This window comes from Drosophila busckii, chromosome 3R, assembly GCF_011750605.1.
Source record: "Drosophila busckii strain San Diego stock center, stock number 13000-0081.31 chromosome 3R, ASM1175060v1, whole genome shotgun sequence".
In the NCBI taxonomy this organism is placed as follows: domain Eukaryota; kingdom Metazoa; phylum Arthropoda; class Insecta; order Diptera; family Drosophilidae; genus Drosophila; species Drosophila busckii.
In genome coordinates this window covers 22597366-22618562 of record NC_046607.1, presented here as the reverse complement: position 1 = coordinate 22618562, position 21197 = coordinate 22597366, and the positions used below count along the sequence as shown (strand labels likewise).

The 21197-nt window shown below is 39.0% G+C and overlaps 3 protein-coding genes across 5 annotated transcripts; 1 reads left to right on the top strand and 2 right to left on the bottom strand.

Annotated features, from left to right (window-relative positions):
* Nucleotides 1-512: 512 nt before the first annotated feature.
* Nucleotides 513-4834, bottom strand: LOC108603652. 3 transcript variants are annotated; one of them, XM_017992627.2, is made up of 4 exons: nucleotides 4784-4834; nucleotides 1961-4520; nucleotides 1654-1893; nucleotides 513-1597 (listed from the first exon to the last, which is right to left on the bottom strand). In XM_017992627.2, exons 1-4 carry the CDS (start codon nucleotides 4799-4801, stop codon nucleotides 594-596), a joined length of 3822 nt encoding a protein of 1273 aa, XP_017848116.1. In that variant the 5' UTR covers nucleotides 4802-4834; the 3' UTR covers nucleotides 513-593. The 3 variants fall into 3 exon arrangements, with proteins under 3 accessions (XP_017848116.1, XP_017848115.1, XP_017848117.1); XM_017992626.2 differs by lacking the exon at nucleotides 4784-4834 and having other exon boundaries at nucleotides 1961-4562; XM_017992628.2 differs by lacking the exons at nucleotides 513-1597; nucleotides 4784-4834 and having other exon boundaries at nucleotides 1808-1897; nucleotides 1961-4566.
* A 334-nt stretch (nucleotides 4835-5168) lies between these two features.
* Nucleotides 5169-6651, top strand: LOC108603655. The gene is made up of 3 exons (XM_033294219.1): nucleotides 5169-5225; nucleotides 5301-5501; nucleotides 5903-6651. Exons 1-3 carry the CDS (start codon nucleotides 5184-5186, stop codon nucleotides 6629-6631), a joined length of 972 nt encoding a protein of 323 aa, XP_033150110.1. The 5' UTR covers nucleotides 5169-5183; the 3' UTR covers nucleotides 6632-6651.
* A 90-nt stretch (nucleotides 6652-6741) lies between these two features.
* LOC108601533 (aminopeptidase N-like) lies at nucleotides 6742-9383 on the bottom strand. Its single transcript, XM_033294220.1, is given in 6 exon segments — nucleotides 6742-6963; nucleotides 7016-7518; nucleotides 7570-7878; nucleotides 7881-9021; nucleotides 9088-9243; nucleotides 9293-9383. Coding segments are annotated over 6 exon segments (2376 nt in total). The 5' UTR covers nucleotides 9340-9383; the 3' UTR covers nucleotides 6742-6743.
* Nucleotides 9384-21197: the final 11814 nt, after the last annotated feature.

Genomic DNA, 21197 nt, shown 5'->3' with positions numbered 1-21197 from the left:
CTTTACATATTGATTAGTTAGCTTAATACACACACACACACTCTTTATTTATAAACTAATGAAGCCGCGTTCCAAATACGATCGCCAATATGTAAACTATATGCAATACGATGCTAACGAAATTAATGTTATGTTTTTGTTTACAATTTATTTGATATGATATGATATGATATGATTTGTTGTACATTGATTCCTTCCTTAGCATACATATTGTGCAATACTACAACTCAATTTAGTTTTTGCCTATGTAAATTTTGTAAAATAGTTTGTTGTAAGCAGCGAAGTACAATAATTTTTATATACTATAAATACATATAACTTATGCAGAGCTCATTAATAATAGCCTAGAACAAGTATGAGAGAGATTCAAATAGATGCTGAGAAACGTGTTAAATATTGAAAACATAAATAATGTATTTTTAACGCACTTTTCAATTAAAAATGTTTATGGCCAAACGCAAAACGCAAAACCTGTTTCGATTTCAATTTCAAATAAGCAACACAATTAACAATTATATATATATTTTTTTAATATTCTATTTTCTGTTTGCCCACAGCATACTCGGCTACTTAAATAACAAAAAATTTGTACATTATTCATTTTGCTCTCGCAATGATTTTTGAAATTTGTTCTTTATCAATCCCCCAATGTCGTTCTGCACACAGTTGTTGACAATTACCTTGCGCAGGCCAACATTGGACTCATGCTGTGCACACCGGAACGCATCCTCCAGCTCGCTCCACGGAAAAGCTCGGGCTATGAACTTGTGCATGGGCGCTCGACCGGATTTCATCAGCTGCAGCGCCGTCGGATACATATTGGCGGATCGAAAGCTGGGAATGAGGCGTATGTTCTTCATAAGTACGTCAAGTGCATTGAAGCTGGCACACTCGGTCTCGCACTCGGCCAGAATGCAGACACTGCAAGGCTGCAAGGCCATCACAGCCAGATTCATGGTCATGGGTGTTATGGCGCAATTGATGACACAATTGGGCCAATCCTTGAATTGCGTGTATATTGATTCTAGCACTTCGCCGAACAAAGCATTTGCGTCAAAGCTAATGGTATTGAAATTAAAGTCCTGCTTGATCGTGTCCAGTGAGGCGTTCATGTTGCTAGCAATGGCCACACGCTTGGCTCCAATCGCAGTTGCGCACATGGCAGCCGAAACGGCGGTGGGACTGGAGCCAATGATTAGCACATTGCTGGTTGGCGTTATGTTCGCCTTGAAGCAGGCCTGGCAGCCCAGCGCCAGCGTCTGCGTGAGCGTGCCCACCTCCATGGAGATGTCGTCGGGCAGGCGATGGCATAAATCCGCTGGATGCGACTGATGGCTGCCCATGAAGCCGTTGTAAACCAAGTCGGAGCATATGTTGTACAGTCCTTGTTTGCAGAATTCACAAATGCCGCAGGATAGCGCCGATTCCATAACGACGCGATCACCCACACGCAAATGATGCACACAGCTGCCAATCTCCTCCACGAACCCGGTGGCATCGTGACCAAGCGTCATCGAGTCCAGCTCACGATTGGCGTTCTCGTATACGTGTATATCGGAGCCAGTGAGCGCCACCGAGCCCGTGCGTATAAGCACGTCTATGGAGTGGATATGGGTTAAGTGGATAAGATAATTAGTGTGCCAAATTGTTTACCAAACTGCTTGACAACGGGACGCGGCATCCAGTGCTTGCTTATTTTATAAGAAGTCGGTATCCTGACGACCTCAATGGGCGTGCAGGCTGTGTCTCTTTCAACAGAGTCCAAAGGTTCGCTCACTGTTGCCGTCTTCTCGCTTATGAGGGACATGTAGCGTTTTCTGCTAAGCGACAAATCGCTTTGCATGCGCATTTGGCTGAGCATTAATGAGCTCCTGTTAAGCAGTTCATTTCTTTCTACCTTAGAACAGAAGTCCAACAAGAGTTAGAAACGTTTGCTTGAAAGGAGTTTAATGATACGCACCTTTACCTTTGTTCTGCTTACTTCTGTCGCACTTCTTTACTGGCTTCTTGATGGGCCCACAGTTGCCCGTGCAGCGATTCTTGGGGCACTCCTCGTCCAGGCCAAAACAATCTGTTCGCAAGCCATCAGCCCTCTTCTTTGTTTCCTTGCGATTAGCCGGCATCTTCGTGGTAAGCACACTGCACTTGCCATCCTCCGACTTGCCAGGACCTTTGCTATAATATTTTGCCATACTAAACTCTGGACATGGCTGCTTTACTCCCGCCTGCTTCGAGCGCAAGCCGCCGTAATGGCGACGCACAAGCGTCGAGTAGACTGGGAAGCGAGCAGGTGAGCTGCGCTGCTTGTTTATGAGGCAACGCGCTAGTGACGAATAGCCCATAAATCTCGGCTTTAGGTTATACGACAAATGTGATTTTTGGTTTTCTAATTTTAGATCCACGAAGCCGCTACTGAGTGAGGTAGACAGCGAGCGTCTGGAGGTGGCTCCATTGGATGTGTAAAATTTGGATACTGGGTATGTTGAGAACTTCTTTTTGCAGGGATCCTTTTTGGCATCCTTCTTGGCACAGGGATCCTTTTTGGCATCCTTCTTGGCACAGGGATCTTTCTTGCCTTTGCCATCTTTGCCCTTTTTGAATTTGGCGCAGGGATCCTTTTTAGCTTTGCCATCCTTGCCATCTTTACCCTTGGCGCAAGGATCCTTCTTGGCATCCTTCTTGGCACAGGGATCCTTTTTGGCATCCTTCTTGGCACAGGGATCTTTCTTGCCTTTGCCATCTTTGCCCTTTTTAAACTTGGCGCAGGGATCCTTTTTAGCTTTGCCATCCTTGCCATCTTTGCCCTTGGCGCAAGGATCCTTTTTGCCATCCTTGCCATCTTTGCCTTTTTTGAATTTGGCGCATGGGTCCTTTTTATCCTTGCCATCCTTGCCTTTGGCATCTTTGCCCTTTCCACAAGTATCTTTCTTGTCAGCCATGGCCGTAATCTCAGTAGTCGAAGCTGCTTTCTTGGGCTTCTGTGGCTTCTTCGGGCGCTTGCAAGGATTCTCCTTGCAGGGATCGTCCAAGGGGCATTTCTTGGGACACTTCTTCTTTGGCTTGATGATAGGATACTTGCAGCCATCCTTCAAATATGGCACTTCAACCTCCTGCGGCAACGACAACGTGCCCATTTCACGCACCTCAAATTCAGGCGTAATCCACTGTAACTTTTGACTGGCCATTTCAGCTTGATGGCGTTTCATAGCAATGCGCTTCTCGGCCGTAAGCTTGGCTTTATTGTAACTGGCAATGGCCTCCGCTGCCAAAGTTTCAGCAGCTGCGGACTCTGGAGCTGTAGCTGTAGTCGCTGTAGTTTCGTTAAGATCGGTGGGAAAACCTCGCTGCAGCGCAGTGCTGCAAATGTTGGCTGCAATGGAGGTGACCGTATCATTGTACTCTGGCAGATGCTCCTCGCTAAGCTGCTCTGGATTCAGCTTGTTGGCATCTATTTCAACAGTGCCCTTGATCAGTGCATTGAAGCGTATGGGCAATGTGTTTGTTATCTCATGGGCCGAGTCTACCTCCACTTTGGTTTCCAGGCACACCATTGGATCGTCGCACAAGCTGGGAGCTTCGCGCACTTGTGCCGACTCGCCATGCAGTATGACGTCACGCACATTGGTCATGTCCATTTCGAAAGACAGCTGCATCGAAGAAATGGCCATGTCATTCAACTGCTCACCCAGACTCTTGGGCACATCAATGATAATCTGCTCCATGTCAGCATCATTGAGGCTCTTGCTAACCACAGCGGTGGCATTTATTTGCGGCACCATTGGATCACCAAATGGCATAGTGCTGGGCTGCAGCGGTGGCGTTGTTGTGGGTATTACATTCGGCTGTAATGGCGTCTGCAATGGCACATACGGCGTATTGGGTGAGCCTGGGTTGGGTGTTGTGGGCATTGTGGGCGTAGCTTCTGTTGCTACTGCAGTAGCGGTGGCGGCAGCTGCTTCTAGCGGCTCAGCGGCTGGCGCTTTAACGCGCGAAATCGCATAGCTTTCCCAGAAATTCATGCCCTCCACTTCGGGCATCAGTGCATTGCCAAGTTGCTTCTCTTCACTCACAGCTGCAGCATCCTTGCTGCTAAAGTCCTCGGTCATGCTATTGGTAAATGCTTCAATCTCCGACGCATATTTACGCAGTTGATTAATAGATTCCAGCGTATGCTTCAAAGCCTCTGCATCCTGATTGGCCAAATCAAGCGGCACTATGATAATCTTCAGCTCCTTGCCGTCTTTTGTCTCTGGCGTGATAACGCCCACTGGCACTACAGTCTGCTTGGTGTCCTCCAAGGATGTGGTGAAGCTCACGCGCTTACGCAACATTGCATTCCCATTAAACGTAAACACATTTGCATTACGCTGCGAATAAAGCTGCACACGCATCAGCATCGATGAGCTGCGTGGTGGCTGCAGTGGCTGCCAGTTGGATAGGCGCCTCCATTGTCTGTAGCTGCCATGCAGCAGGCGACTCGCTCGGCAGAGAGGTGCATGATACCGCAAGCAGCGAGAGATCTGTGATAGAAGCGGAGCCATTCGCATTACTAATCAATGTAATCTAAAATTCACTTTTGATTCTCAAAAAAAAAAAAAAAAAAAAAATTGTGCTTAATTTAACCAAAACATAAAAACTAAAGTCAAAAACGAGTAAAGTGAAATATTATAATATGTATACATTACAATGTATACAAGCCGACTGAATAAATTTGCTTCCAACACAAATTTTGACAACTTTATTTAGATTATAATTCAAAAGGTGACTGTGTTTCCAAACTTACGTGTAGTACGGGCGGCATTGTTTAAATAAACCGTTAAATAATGCAATTAATATATTTGTTAAATAAAATTATCTGACCATTTATTGAAAATTTTGCCAACTATTTCAAACCTCTGTTTACATTAAGAATAAAACTTGTATCTATAACACTCGTCAAACCATGAATCTGAACTAAAATTTAGAAGCGTTTTTGATATTTTTTTTTTTTTGATTTTTGATGTTCTGAACTTTGAAAGCTGTGAGTGTAGACTAAATTTGAATTTGAAACATAATATATAAACAACAACGCATGTTCGAAGCCAACTTTGTTTATAATTTCGATTAGCAATTACATTTGAACTTGAACTGCGCTTAAATGTGTTTTCTAATAATCATACAATTCTATATTTTATTTGCGTACTATGCAGCATAATTTGCCGCAAAAGCTCTCTAATGCAAGCTCCGTAAATTTCGTAGCTATTAAAATTGTCTGTACACTTGTGGCATATTAATTAATAGCTTTATTGTTTTGCCTTCAGATTTTTTCAGGTTGCGTTTTGGGCTTAGTCAACTCAACAGTCGGTCAATCAGTTAACGAACGGTTGTCGTGCATCGCACTTGGCTTTAAAGAGGGCTCCACAATTGGCAGTGATATAAACAAAAAGATTTATTTGTCATTGACAATGTCGCTTTTGTCAAGATCCACATATAGTTCCATATGTTTTCTACTGTTTTTACATGTAAGCGAACGTTTCGAAAAATGTTCATAAATTATAAATATAAACTAACAAATTTAATGACAAAAATGTCGAATGTAAAGAGCAATTTGAATTGATATAATGAAGTGACAACAGTCTTGGATTCTAAGCAAAGGCTCACTAATCATCCTGACTGCTGCCTCCATAATTTGTTATATATTTCTTATGTAGAACTACTCGCCACAGACCTTGAATTCGTTTGTTTAGGGCACAAGGCATCATTGTATATTTCCGAAGCTCATTTAGGTCTGGCGCGTGGTTGCGCCATCCGTTGACGCTTTGGCATATAGAATGCCTAATTATATTTGAAATCTGCTTATGGCTGTTTAATTAATACCATAAATTATAAATACTGAACAATTTGCTTGTTGATTTATATGCAGTTCGTGTGGCTGCTGTTGCTAGCGGCAACAGCGCCAGGAGCAACAGCAAAGCCAGCCTCAATGGATGCGATGACGACGACAAGCAACTGCACGGATACGCATATTGTAAGCTTTGTGGGCGGCAAAGATAGCAGAGCTCGCGCTGCATTCGACTCCAAGCGCAATGAGGTGGAGGCGCAACATGCGGCAATGGTGCATCAGCTGTTTGGCAGCCTGTTGCAGCTGCAAGGTCAGGGCAATGTAAGTCGCGCCACAGATGATTCGCTGGTGAGCGCACGCAATACGCTGGACGATGAGCTAAGCTTGGATGATGTGTCATTGAATGAGCAGCATGAGAGCTCAACGGAGGATCCGGATGCATGGCGTCGCATTAAGCTGGCCATACCTGTGCTGGAGCCAGTGAAGCATTTGCTGAATGCTGTAGGCGGCGGTGATGTCAACGATACGCACGTGCGCACCAATACGCATCGCCTGCGTGGCCACACTGGTGTGCATCATCCGCATCACAACAGCAGCAACAGCTCCTCGCCGGCTATAGAAACGGAGGAGGATCGCGAAACGGCTATAGACAGCACAGGCTTTGATTTGCTGGAAACACTTGGCACAGTGGGCACGCTTATATGGGGCATGCTGCAAAATCTGCGGCGTCTCTTTGCTGCCAGCGCAGGCAATGCAAGCACAGCGTTCTCTGGTGGCGGTGGCGGCGCTGCAGCTGCTGGTGGCCAATAACAACAAAGCTGCGTTGTGTGCTGTGATTAATATTAGCGACTAAGCCTTTTATAATAATCTAACATTAACATGGTTACGAGTAAAGGGACAATAAAGACTTGTTTGAATATATTCACGTATTTAAACAGCCAATAAATTGCAGCAGCCGCTCCTTGCGCCAGGCAAGATTCAGCTCCGCCTGCTCCAAGGCGCGCTGACAGCTGCGCGATGTATGCCGCTGCAGCAATCTGCTGCTGCTCAGCACAGTCAGCTGCTGCAGCTCCTGCTCCGTGCTCATTTGCTGTGAGAAATGCACCAGCAATGAAGCCAGCTCACGTATGTTCGGCCAAAAGCTGCAAAGCATTTAGTTTAATTTAAAATTGTGCAACAAATATAAAAACTTACTATTTGTACAGCAGCTGAAAGTGTTGCATGTAGTATTGCTTGGCTATGCGATAGCCAATTTCATTGCGTATAATGCTGCCCAGCACTAGCAATGCATCCTGTTTGCGTATGAGCGACTTGCGACTGAATATCAACTGCACATAGCGCTGCAGCAAACACTCCTTGGGTGTGCAGCCCAGCGCCTGCAGCATTAGACGCTGCTCACTGGCCACTGTGCTGTTGCAGTAGAGTTCCCACATTAGCTGCCAGTCCTTGGCTTTGCCATTGCGCATGGCAGTGCAGTAGACTACAGCACGCAGATCGGGCGGCACTGGATTCGCTGCACGCGCAGAGATGAGCTGCTGCCAGTAGTCCATGGCGCTCTTAACGCAATCCGCATGCTGCAAGCGGCAAGCCCAGCTGGCAATCAAAGTCTTGTGTACTACATGATGGCGTTGCTTGGAGTCCTCGCGCATGCCCTCCAGTTGCTTATAAATGGGCTCAATAAGACACAGCATAAACTTCTAAGAAAAGAAAAGCTTTAAAATTTGCTTACAACTTGCATTTGGACTTACTTGAAATATTTCATATTGATCGGTTTGACGCACTATGCGATATATAGGCAAAAACTGATCCAAGGCAGCACGCCAGGGCATATACTCGCGTTCCTGACTCAAATAGCTAAGCAGCTCCAGCGCCAGCGCGTAGCTGCGCTGTCCAGTCCAAGCCAATGTCATTGCATCATCTATAAGCTGCGCGCGATTTAGCACATGAATTTGCTGAAAGTCCAAACCTTTGAGCGCATCGATAAGCAAACGCCAGTTGCAGGAGTCGTAGTCAACGCGATACGGCGCCGTTAGCTGCACATTAAGTATTATCCACTCGAATTCTCCAGGCAAATAACGCAGCCGCAGCGGCAGCGGCTCGCCTTTTGGCGTGCAACGCAGCCAAACTTGCGGCTCGGTGCTGTGCTGTTAAAGTTGTGCGCCAGCTCTGAGGTATAGCTAATGGGCACGAACCAACAATACTGTCGCTTTTGCTCAAACAGTTGATCTTGACGCGCGCTAGGCTGCTGCTCTGGCTGCAGCTGAAATCTGCTTTGACTAATCACTGCGCACTTGTTTGCATAGTGGCGCCGCACTTTAATCAACGGATAGCCTTTCTGCAGTGTCCAGCTGTCCATTATAGTTTGCAGGCACAAATCCTTTGGCAGTGACGAGTGATCATGCGCAATTTGCGTAAGTGCCTGCCACAAGTCTTCCTGCTTAGCATTGCCGTAGGCATGTCGCTCTAAATAATTGTTGAGTCCCAGGCGAAAAGCCATGTCGCCTATGAACATGTGCATCATGCGTATAATGACTGCGCCCTTGCGATATGTTATAGGATCAAACAGTCCACCTATCTGATTGGCTGTGGTAACTGGCTGGTGTATGGGTCTGGTGCTGCAGTAAGCATCAGTGCTGAGTATGGCCAGCATATTGTCCAGCGATTCCTCTTCATATGCATTCCATTTGCAGCACATCTTCTCCATGCCCAATGTAGCTATATAAGTGGCAAAACCCTCATTTAACCACAGATCATCCCACCAGGACATTGTAACCAGATTGCCAAACCACTGATGCGCCAACTCGTGTGCAATAATATTGGTAACACGCTGTTTGTCCGCCTCTGATGAAACATCGGGTGCATAGAACAGCGCCGCCTCCCGATAAGTTATCAAGCCCCAGTTCTCCATGGCGCCTGCGCTAAAATCAGGCACTGCCAGTTGATCCATCTTGGGCAGCGGATATTTAATGTCAAACAGCTGCTCGTAGTAGTTGAGTAAGCGTGGTCCTATTTCAGTTGCATACTTCAGCTGCTCCCGAATGGAAGCTTCTCTTGCCCAGGTGGTAAACTTCACGCGCTTTTGATTACATGAAGTGTGTTTGGCGTAGCCCTGAAAATCGTTTACACTAAATGCCACCAAATATGTGGGCATAAGCTCCGTAGTTTCGAACATGCTCCATGTCCAGCCTTCGTGCTTGAGCCTGCAAGTCTTTTAATTATGACTTTAAGTTTACTTTGAGAACAGTGGCATGCTTACCGTTACTTACATGGGAATCCTTTCTTTGAGCGGCATATTGCTGAGCGCATTTAAGTAGCTGCAATGTCCCAAAGTTATGTTGAATGTGGCCTTGAAGTCTGGCTCATCAAAGCAGGGAAAAGCAGCACGTGCATCCGTTGGCTCGAATTGCGTTATGGACAAATATCTATAGATATTTGCATTTAATTGTGCAGCTTGTAATTATGTTTACTTACTTAACAGCTTTTTTCTTAACGTAAGAGCTTACGTAGTAGCCCGACATACTACGTCCTAAAGGCGCGCTAAAGTGCAGACAAAGCACGTACCGCTGCCTGGGACGCAGCATGGCTTCCAGTTCAATTATAAAATAATCAAAGGCCATATTATGATCAACGCATTTGATTTCAATATTGTCATTGCAACGAAAATCCACTAAGCTCATGCGTCTTTGATCTATTACCAGATGCTGACCCACATGCAAAGTTATGTTGCTGGTCGGCTGAAGTACGCGTAGTATTATTTCTACATTACCGTTAAAATATAAACTGGACTCGTGTTCAAGATGTGTTAGAATATTCAAGTTATAGTGCAACGGCTGCACAGATCTAGGCAGGCGATAATAATTGTAGCTGGCGTTGCTTAAATTCGCAAACAAAGCGCTTAGTAATATCAAAATGCGCATTTCTACTTGAACAACTCACAACTTTGTTACTGCTTTTGACTTAAAACTCTATGTCATTGTAAGCGCCCTTTTAAACTCAAAGCGCGCGTAAGTACAATGCGCTGTTAATGTTATTAACATTGACATAACATAACAGAGACAACATGAGCACAGCGCGCACTTTAGGCTGGATGATACGCGCCAGTTCGTACAGCTAACATTATTATCGTTTGTTATTGTTATGTCATTCGTGCAGGTGCGAGCGAGAGAACCGCGTTCGAGTTCGAGCAGCTGTTAACAGAGTGCGCTGTTCCGCCAACAGAGCTGGAAAGTAACAGTAGTAACTGATACATACTTTGTTTTGTACCTGCTTGGCAGTCTCAGCTGTTGTGCCGCGAAAATAGACGAAAGCAGACGTGCGAGCGGGATGCGCGTTATTTGTGTGTTAAAATAATGAATTTTATTAAACAATTAGACGCAAAACGCTAAATAATTTGGCGTACAGTTAAACGATTGTGTGTGCAAAGTGGCGGTGTATTTAAATAATAAAGTTTTTGTGTTAAATGCTAATTGTACGTCATGTGGCGCGTTATGTTACTGCAAATGCGTGGCACAAAGTGCAATGTGCGATAAAAAAGCGTGCGAACGCTAAGAATGCATAACAAATGTAAATAAATAAACAAGTGCGCGCTATTAATTGTGCAAAACTATTGCTAAATCAAAAGCGAACAAAAAGTAAGTTAAATGCAAACAATTGTGGGTGGAAAACAGTCAATGCAAACTCAAATTGGCCAAAACAATGTTGCAACATCAGCCAGCAAACAGCTGTTTTTGCGCTTTGTCGGGTTTTTCATCGCTTTTGTTTTGTAACTTGCTTCGCATGCGTTGCAGACGCAAGGCAAATGCCAAATGTTTATAAATTATTAGCTCTGTTGCAATGCGTAAATGCTTTAGATTTATTTTTGTTTTACAAGCGCGTGCTCCGCGTGACGTCAGCAGCGCTGCTTGCTGCTCAAATGTTATTAATTTGTTAGTTGCGCAAATAAGCAGTGGCCAAATTGTTAGTTATTTCATGTTTAGCACATACACATGACTGGCTATTTGTTTATAATACGCCCAACAATAAACACACCGCATACGCATTTGCAATTTGACAATTGCGGAATCGAGAGCAGCCCACAGATTTTTCAGATTATAATGACGTCGCGCCTGGGCGTCGAAGCAGACAAGTTGGCATTGCCACTCACGCTCCCTTTCCTTTGGCTACTGCTGTGCCAATTTATTTGATTTATATTTTCCCCTATCTCTATATAGAGATTGTGTGGCATCTTTACAGTGCTGCCCCCGTTTTTGTTTACAAATAGTTTGTTGATCTTTTAATTTGCTTAAAAAGTGCAAAATGTTTGTTTGCCTTGTGGATTTGTTTATGCCAGGCACAAGATGATTTCAAGTCTATACTATAAGTACTCGATAAACTGGACAAGAAGCTATAAAAAGATTGTACTGCGCTATTTTATTGTATTATTTATAGATATATATTTTCTTTTGTTACAGTGATGCGCCAGCTAAGCCGCATGGAAATTATCAAACAATGACTGAACGTTAATTTGCTTTGGAGTTATGCAATTGCTACGCGTTTATAAATAATTACTCAGTCTACAAGGCGCGTTTAGATAATTGTGCACCTATGGAACATGCCCGTGGATATGCATAAGAACGTATCCGTACAAGTTGATAGTGATTTTGCTTTATTACTACCAAGCGGTGTATATGAAATCAAAAAAATGGAACCACGCTCTAAAATACGAACAATTATTGTATTTTGCCTATTCTTAGCCATAGCTGGCATTATTGGATTTGGTTATTTTTGTCAAGATCAGGTGAGTGACATATACAAAAATATCGTATATATATATTCATAGCTGATTAGCTGCGCATTTGACGCAAATCAATAAATTGTTGTGTCTTTTTTTTTGTCTTTGGTTGGCGCCAATGCAAATAAGCCAGAACAACTGTTAAAAATTTCATAATTTATATTGCTGTTTGCATTTAATTAAAATTTATTTGTTGATCATATTGGAGATGCTGGAATTTGGAATTTCGCTAAACTCGTTTTGAGTCTGTGACCAAAAATCAAAATTTATTATTAGAATGGATTACAAAGGGCTTAGATGTATAATAATTAAAGAAAAACAAAAAATTGTGGATTGTAGCACAGACAACAGTTGAACAAGTTCAACGACTTTAATTAGTTGCTGATAATTGCGCTAGTTAGTGTACTTAATAATGCTAAGTGGCAACTAACGCTGCTCTAAATTAGAAAATAAACTAGTTGATTGATAAGCTATGCTGAAAATGCCAAAGGCGACTCTATTAATGCTCTACAGGGACGCATAAAATTCTAACTCAACAGGTCAAATAATATATAAGGGTGTAAACTAAAATATGTCTGCTTGTGCTATATATATAGTCTGTTTTGGTTGTGTATATTATCAATTAAACGCGCTGTTCAGTCATCTCTAATATTAGCGTCTATAAATTCATTAGACGAGCTCATAAATTTTAGACGGAAAAATATGCGCGTGAAGCTGCAATTTTATTAAATTTGACGCACATCCCAATATATAAATATATGTGAGATTAACAGCTAAAAATTCCATATACGAGCTACATAAAATTGTTGAGTTTATGTGCCAAATTTGACATATTAAATTGTATCTTTCAACACGCACACAAATTATTAAAATTGTGTCTATATAATTCGATATATAAGCAATATATACGCACAATATACGCAGCAAATTGAAATAGTGCACAATGTGACATTAATTGGGCACAGCTGCCAACACACACGCGATCTTGAATATGAACATATATATATAAATATTTTGCTTAGCGAGACAATATGGCAGACAGCATGCAACAGCGAATACAAAGCAGCTGCCACGCCTTGCGGGGTGTGTTAAAAAATATATATAAAAAAATAGCTTAATTAGTGACGCGTTACGGCAAATGAAAAGTTTAAGCGCATAAATAAATGAAAACTCATGCAGTGCGTGGGCAGTTTGCGTGTCCGAAAATAAAAAAATATTTTCCTGATGAGTTTCAGTTTTGTTATGCATTTGTTGGCCACGCTGTCATATTAATCATTTTGGCTAAGCATTTCTATTTGTTAAAACGTATTGCTTTGGGCCCAAATTTCCGTAAATGTGTTAAACTTATCAGGCAGAAAAATCAACAACAAACAACACTTTTACTCTGCTGGCATATTCATTAGCCATTTGCTCTTTTATTTATTTAACAATTTACATAAATGCAAATCTATAGCTCAGACTTGGATATCAAATACTCAACGCGCTGAACATTGCTGCTGCTTATTGTTGTTTAGATAAAAACTCATTAATCGAACATGTTGTTTGTAAATTTATTGATTGCCTGTGTGTATAAATATGTTGCATAATATAGCAACAAATTAGCATAAGCTATAGCTTAAGCTACAAACTACTGAAATAATTTTATGAGTTCCCAGCTCAACTTACATTTATGCTCTATGTACGTAGCGTGGGAAACTCAATTGTCAACTTGCTTCAGTTGCATCTGAACTATTAGGAAATGCTAATGCTGCTAAAAACTTTCGTTTATGTTTTGGTTTGCTTTTGTCTATAGTCTCCAGCAGCCAACTATTCAACTTAATATTGAATTGTGCATATTTCCACATCTGCCCCATTTTGTCTATTTACAATGCAAATGCTTTGTTTTAATTTTCTCACTATAGCAACAAAAGCTGCAAGTTGCTTGTTTTCAACATTTTATTGCATTACATATTTATTGCTGAGCTTAGTGTTTGGGCCATAAACAACAAAAACCGAATTAGCTTGCAGACATTTTTGTTTTTAGAGTCTCTTGGGCTGGGCTATGATTTTTATTTTTTATGAGCATGTTTTGGCTTTCTTTGATTAATCAACTTGAGCTTATAAGTCTTGCAGACGTGTAACAAATAGTAAATTTTTTCTAGGAATTGGGTTATGTAGCCCTGATGTAGTTTTTATTACAATATTTAAACACATTTACTTTCTAATTTGATTTATTGCAGAGCTGATAGAAAATATTTATCTATACAATTGATATATTAAACATCTGATTGAGATATATATTACCAATATTTACACACATTTAGTTTATACTTTCTAGTTTGATTTATTAAAGATCTGATCAGACAATCTTACAATAATTAAACACATTTACTTTCGAAGTCTTATACTTTCCAGTTTGATTTATTGTGTAGGCTGATAGAAGAATATTTATATTTAGAATATTTAAACACATTTACTATATACTTTTTCGTTTTATTTATTAAATAACTAATAGACAATATTTATATTTATTAAAAATTTTAAAGCAATTACATATACTTTGTAGTTTGATTTATTAAAGATCAGATTGATTATATATAATCAATATTTACACACATTTGATTTATGGAAAACCTGATAAACAATATTTATATTTATTATATTTACAATATTCAAACACATTTACTTTCAAGTCTTATACTTTCGTCAGATTTTCAGCTGATAGACAAAATTTATATTTATACTATATTTAAACATTTAAGTAATTAAAAGTGCAAGTCTTATACTTTCCAGTTTGATTTATTAAAGAACGCATAGGAGTGGGGGAAGCATATTTATATTTATTATATATTTTGCAATATTTAAATCAGTTTAGCTTATACCTTCTAGATTGATTTATTTAAGATCCAATGGGAAATGTTTATTTTTATATATTCTTAATATACACACATTTAGTTTATACCTTCTAGTTTGATTTATTAAACATCTCATTAATATATATATATATATATATATTATCAATATTTAGACACATTTAGTTTATACTTTCTTGCTTGATTTATTAAAGATCTGATACTATTAATTATTTATGCCTGTTGCATGTGTAAATCGCATGCCCATTGTTGACAGCCACATTGTAATTAACAAACACATTGAGCAATTAAGCGCTCTTCTATGCGATTCTCATCAATATGCTATGCATGTGATATCTTTATTATCATTACGACGTAAAACCAGCAGCTCAAAACCGCAAACAATAAAAGCAAAAGCAAAAGCAAAACGCTTATCAAGTTCGCAGCAATTAAAATAGCAGCAAATCTGGAAAAAACTAAAAACAAAAAGCGCACATGCCAAGAAAATGTGGCGAGGGGCAAGCTTCTGTTGGTGGGGGGGAGTGAGGTCAAGCATTGAAGACGCGTGTCAGCGGCACTTTCAAGTTGCTGCTAATAATTGGAACGCCACATGGGGATTTTAGATTGTGCAGCCGCATTTGGCGGTCTGAAATTTATAAAAAATTATCAAAGACAATGAGATGAGCGCAAGCCTCACTTGATTCACGCCTGCTGAAGTTAAGCTCCAAAAAGCTGAAACAGAATCAGATCGCTGGCTTAATGGCTAATGCTTAATATCGACTGGCACAAATTAGTGAACTTTGTTAACTTTTTAAGTTCCGACAAGCGCTAAACACAGACTGTGGATACTTTTCAAGCCGCTTGAATGTTGATCAACAAATCTTTTTTTTTTCGATAGTCGTTGTTCATTTTTTTTGGTTTGCTGCCGTCTGCTGGGCTTGCAAACTGGTTTTAGTATAATAATTATGGCTACGTGTTAAGTTCAAGCGACTAGCTGTATACTCTAAACAAACTAAATGCTATAAATGAAACTTTATTTAAATAAAAGCTGTAAATTTGATATTAAGTGCTTTAAAATGTAAACTGATTATTTAATATAAACACTAAGCTGTATACTATAAAAAGTAGTAGAGAATTGCAGCTATGAATTAAACTTCATTTCAATAAAAGTAATAATAATAAATAATATTTAGAAAATGCTTTAAAATGCAAGCTGCTTATTTTATATGTTTGACATGTTTGTACACTAAGCTGTATACACTATAAAAATAAAATAAAATAAAACAAAAATAAATACTAAAAAATAGCAGCGACTTGTAGCTATAAACGCAACTTAATTTAAGTAAGAGCTGTAAATTTATAATATTCAGAAAGTGCCTAAAAAAACTGATTAAAATTGATTATTTTATGTTGGCTGTATACTCTATCCAAATTAAATGAGACTTGCAGCTAAAAGCGCAGCCTAAATTAAGTAAAAGCTGTAAATTTATAATATTTATAATGATTACTGATTACTTTACGTTGCCATATTTAAACTATAAGCTGTGTAGCCTATGCAAACTAAATGAGACTTGCAACTAATTTAAGTAATAGATGTAAATTTTTAAAATTAATAAAAATAGAAGCTGCTTATTTTATATATTTAATGCCTACACTTAACTAATTGTTAGAGCATTTGCTCTACGCTTTTGTGTATTTCATGCGCTTGTTTTTGTTTTTGAGCCAAGCTTTTATTATACTTGCGCTCAAGTCTGCAGTGTAAGCTGATAGCCGTTTATGAGCTTAAATGGCAAGCGGCCAGGCCAGGCCAGGCCAGTCAGGTAGATAGATGAGTAGACTCAGCATCAGCATCAGCAGCAGAGATTTAAAATGTTTGTTGTTTGCCTGTGGGGCAGTTCATCATCAAAGAGGATCAAACGTTGTACGGCGACATTAATTTAATACAAATTTATGACAGGCCAACTTATTAAAAGCTGCAATTAGCTGCAGCGCATTAAAAATAGCAGCACCAACTATTTTTAGTTGTCTGCGCTTTTTCAAGCGATTGATTTATACGACTTTCAACAAAATTTCTCTATGCATAAAGTGCATAAAATGTTTGACGTCATTTTCATATGCACAAAACTGTGTGTGAGGCAATTAAAAATTCAATACGCAATGCGCGCTGAAATGCAATTAGCGTTAGTAATTCTAATTAGCGCAGCTAGTTGTAAATGCAAAACAATGTTAAGCATGCGACTAATTGAAATTGTAGCTGCCCTTAGCATTTGTTAGTTATAGTAATGCAATAAGAAATGCTGTTGGATTAAACATTAAATCTACATTATTCTTTTAGTTGTAAGATAGTTTGTAAGTTCTTAGTTTATAGTAAAAATTTATGTTGCAATGTTTTCTTAAATGCGTTTCATCGCACTCCAACTTACTTGTTTATACATAAATATAATTATTGTTAGATGTATAATTCTTAAAAGGAACAGTTACTCAGCAACATAATTTAATGAGCGCTCGATAGGAGAAAGATATTTACACAAATTGTCACTTTTTATTATTTAAGTAAATATTGTACTTCCACTATTTTGTAAATAATAAATAAAAAAATAATGCAATAATCAGCGTCTAATACGAATTTGTGTCTAAGCATACAATTAAAAGTTGCCAACCCACTATTGTTGACTAACAATAATAAAAATTCTATGCGCTGTCGCCTAACGAGCTGCAAAAAAATATGTCTAAAGGATTTCCGCTTGGCTGCTTGAAATATGAGCAGATTTTTCGACTATTCACTTATGTATGAACGTTATGCTCTTGAAAATGTGTTATATTTCTTGTTGCCTGATGATAAGCATGAGTATGATGAGTATTATAATTACAGCCGAACCCCCAATGCCAACAATTCATATTGTTGCTATATATAGCGCAGCTATAGGAGCTGTGACAATGTGCGAGGCGTGTTTGGATTTCGCAATTGCAACTCTATTTATACATATATATATATGTGTGTGTGTGTGTGTAATACAATTTTATGGTTATGGCTCTTAGCTGCTGCTGCTGCTGCTACTGTTAAGTGCTGCTGGAAGTTGAAGACAGCCTGTCAAAGTTTTCTTACATATAATTTTCTTTAGCTGTTTTCTTTTTCCTTTTTTTTGTTTGGGTATATCGGCTTACGGCTTGGCGTCGCGACATTGAATGAATGTGTCTTATGGCCTGCTCTTAAATCTCAACTCACCACCCACTGACAGCACAGCACACCCCCTCCAATTCCCTTGTCTGGCAGCTTATACAATACATCAGTTCAAACATTGTTTTGCACTTGGCAGCAGCGCTCAAGTGTTTTTCAGTTTGCTCACGTATTAATTGCTCGAGTGGAAACGACAACAACAATTACAAAAAATAAAACAAAAAAAATACAGCGCTCGTGCATGTTTAGATTTTTGCCCAAAAAATGTTGTAAAATATTTACAAAAATGATCTAAATGCAACTTGTTAGTGTCTAATGTTTTTACTTATATATATATATCTATAATTATTTGGAGTCCTTTAGCTGCTTAGCAGTCTTGGCAGAGCTTGAGCCGTGAGCTGCATATGCAACCAGCTTAAAGGTTTTATATTTAAAATCCAAGACGACATTGCTTGCATACCGATTGCATATAAAGTTTTATAGCTGTTGGCCTGTCCACTGTAGAAAATCCTCGCGGAAGTCGTAAATAACACTTGCCAGACATATTGAGCGGACTGACTGATAGACGAACAAACAGACAGTGCAAATGTCACAGTGCGAACTGTGAAGAGAGCAATGTAAGCAATGTGCTTACAGCATTAACAGCCAAGCGCATAAAGAGAGAGATAGAGAGTGAGAGCGAGCGCATGAGTGGGTGTGGAATTGTGGAATTGAAATTGGAATGGGAAGTGGAAGTGAGCTGCCAAATATGGAATCTGTTCTAGTTCAATAGCTCAGACGCGCATCTTTCAACTGAAGCGATGCAAGCGGCTGCCAAGTGGCCAGCAATTCATCATGCAGTCATTTTAACAATAGAGCGCTCGCTCGTACACAACGGCAACTTATCAAATGCAACAACTCAAAGCATTTTCAACGCCTTCGTATAAATCACTTACTACTTGCCAGAGCAACTCAAAATGTGAGCCACACAGGCGCAAAAGTATACAAAAGAGGAACTCTTTTAGCTGCTGTCTCTCTCTCTCACTCTCTGTCTCTCTGTGTAAAATAATACGCATTTGTGTACGTCTGGCGATCATGTTGAACATATGTTGACAAACTCTTAGGCAGACAACCAAATGGGGACCAACTCTCTATAGCGGAAGCTATTCTTTCATCTGTGTATTTGTTTTTTCTACCAAATTCCATTTAAAGTATTTTTAAAAATAAGTTTCTACATTTATGTAAAATAATTAATTTATTAAAGTCATTAAGTAGTTTATAAATAACATAAAAAGTATTAAATGCGCAAGCTAAAAAGAAAACTTTGCTGCATTAGCTTTATATTTATTTTATTTACAAACTTAATTATTATACAAACTAATATAATAACTAAAAGTGCTGAGTGCTAGCTAGGCCATCGACTCATTAGCTTTATAAATTTATTATATATATACATATATCAATTACTTGTCATTTACGCATTAATTCTGTTTAAGCAAAGAATTCTTTTAAGACTTAAATTGCTTTAAGTGCACTCACTTAGCTAAATTATATAATTTAGATACTAAGCGTAAACATAAATAACAAAAATGTATCAATTGACTAGAATTACTGCATTAGCTTACACTAAATTTAACTTCTTTATATTATATATATTTTATATATATTCATTTATGCATTAATTCTGTTTAAGCAAAGCATTAAATAAATGTTCAAATTGCTTTAAGTGCGCTCACTTTGCTTAATAATATAATTTAGCTCAAATAGAAATTCTAAATAAGCGAACTGCTTGAGAATTTATGCGCTCAACAAGTTCATTGAACTGAGGCATGCAGCCTTGGTATAGGTCGCTCCAAAGTCTGACATATATTTTGAAGAAGAAATTGGCTACATGCTGCCAACTGATTCTTCTAACGATTTGGCATAGTTTTAAAAGTTAAACCTGCTCAATATTCTAAGCAAATCAGCGTTGCTGCTCTTAAGTTCAGATTGACTACTCGACTTGTTGCTACAATTGTTGCTATTCAATTGTTGTTTTATTCTAATTGCTGTTATTACGCTCTGAAATAAATTACTTAAGCTTGTTATAAACGTTGCCATGACTAAATTGTTTGCATAACAAATTGGCTGGCATTGATCTTAGAGTAAAATAAGTTAAGCTGTTATACATTTGGCTCAAACTGTTGGCGATCTTTCCTTATGACTACAAATTGAATGGCAGCGATGATTGAAGTGAAGCATAGAGCAGCGTTCTTTAGCTAATAATATTGAATAATATTGAATTCTTCTTATATTCTTCAGCTTGCAATAGAAACGAAGAAATTAATTCCAATTGCTTTTAGCCCTTGTGCCATTAAATGCTTTAGGCTGATGATGATGAGTGCAGAATGATTTGTTATTTGAAATTAGAATATATGCGTTGAAATATAAATTATACTGGCAATTGTGTTAAGAAGAAAATGCTGAAAAGTATGAATATTTTCTTAGAGAAATTTATGGCTGCAGTGCGTGAATTTGAATATTTGTTTAAACATTGCCACGCTTTTGTTTATTAAAATGAACATTTCATGCTGCAGCTAACAATTTGCAACGTCTTGTAGTTAGCTACAGCTATTAAAGCGTCTACTCTAATAATTATGCCAACTGCTAAGTTAGTGCGAAGCTTAACATGCTAATGAGACCAACTGGAGTTCTATGCATTTGTTTGCTGTGGGCCAAAGCAGCTGCTGCTGATGAGGAGACAGATGCGCCTATAAGTTAGTTAAACTATTATAAGTTATTGCTTTATTAACTAATTTGCTTATAGAATGCGGTAGAAATGAAGTATACAGCTGCGCGCCCTGCTTTGAGCCTTCGTGCTATGCATTTTTATATGACGGCGAGGATTGTCCTCAAATCTGCGAAATGGACTGCAACTGTAAATTGGGCTATGTGCGTAGAAAGCGAAAATGTGTAAAAAAGATCGAATGTTGCTCACGAAGAAACAAAAAGCTCAACGAGGAGTAGACTAGCTCTCGCAGTCAGACACAACTCGAGCATGGAAGGAATAAAGCAAGGAAATGAATTAACGATTATTAAGTAAACCCCAAGCGAATAAGTTTATTAGTCTAGGATAACAATTGAATCAAAGCTTGAAGTCTCGCTGGAAACATAAACTTTCTATAAAAACAATCTATGTATTAGCTAGGCTAACAATTTAATAATTGAAACAAATAAACTTTCTATGAAGCTCAATCTATATATTAACTAGGCTAACAATTTAAACATAGCTTGAAGTCTAACTTGAAAATTAATTAAAATTCATTTTGTATAGTATGAATTTCTATTTATCGCTAGGCTAACAATTAAATCAAAGCTTCAAGTCTCGCTGGAAAATGAACTAGAATTAATTTTATATTGTATGAATTTCTATTTATCGCTAGGCTAACAATTAAATCGTAGCTTGAAGTCTGGAAATCGTTTTGTATTGTATGAATTTCAATCTATGTATTTATTACTAGGCTAACAATTTAATCATAGCTCCCAGCTCACTTGTCCTTGACTTTATATTATGCACACGCAAGTGAAATAACCAAAAAATCAATAAAAACAAAGCGGGCTACGTGTATGCAAGCGATA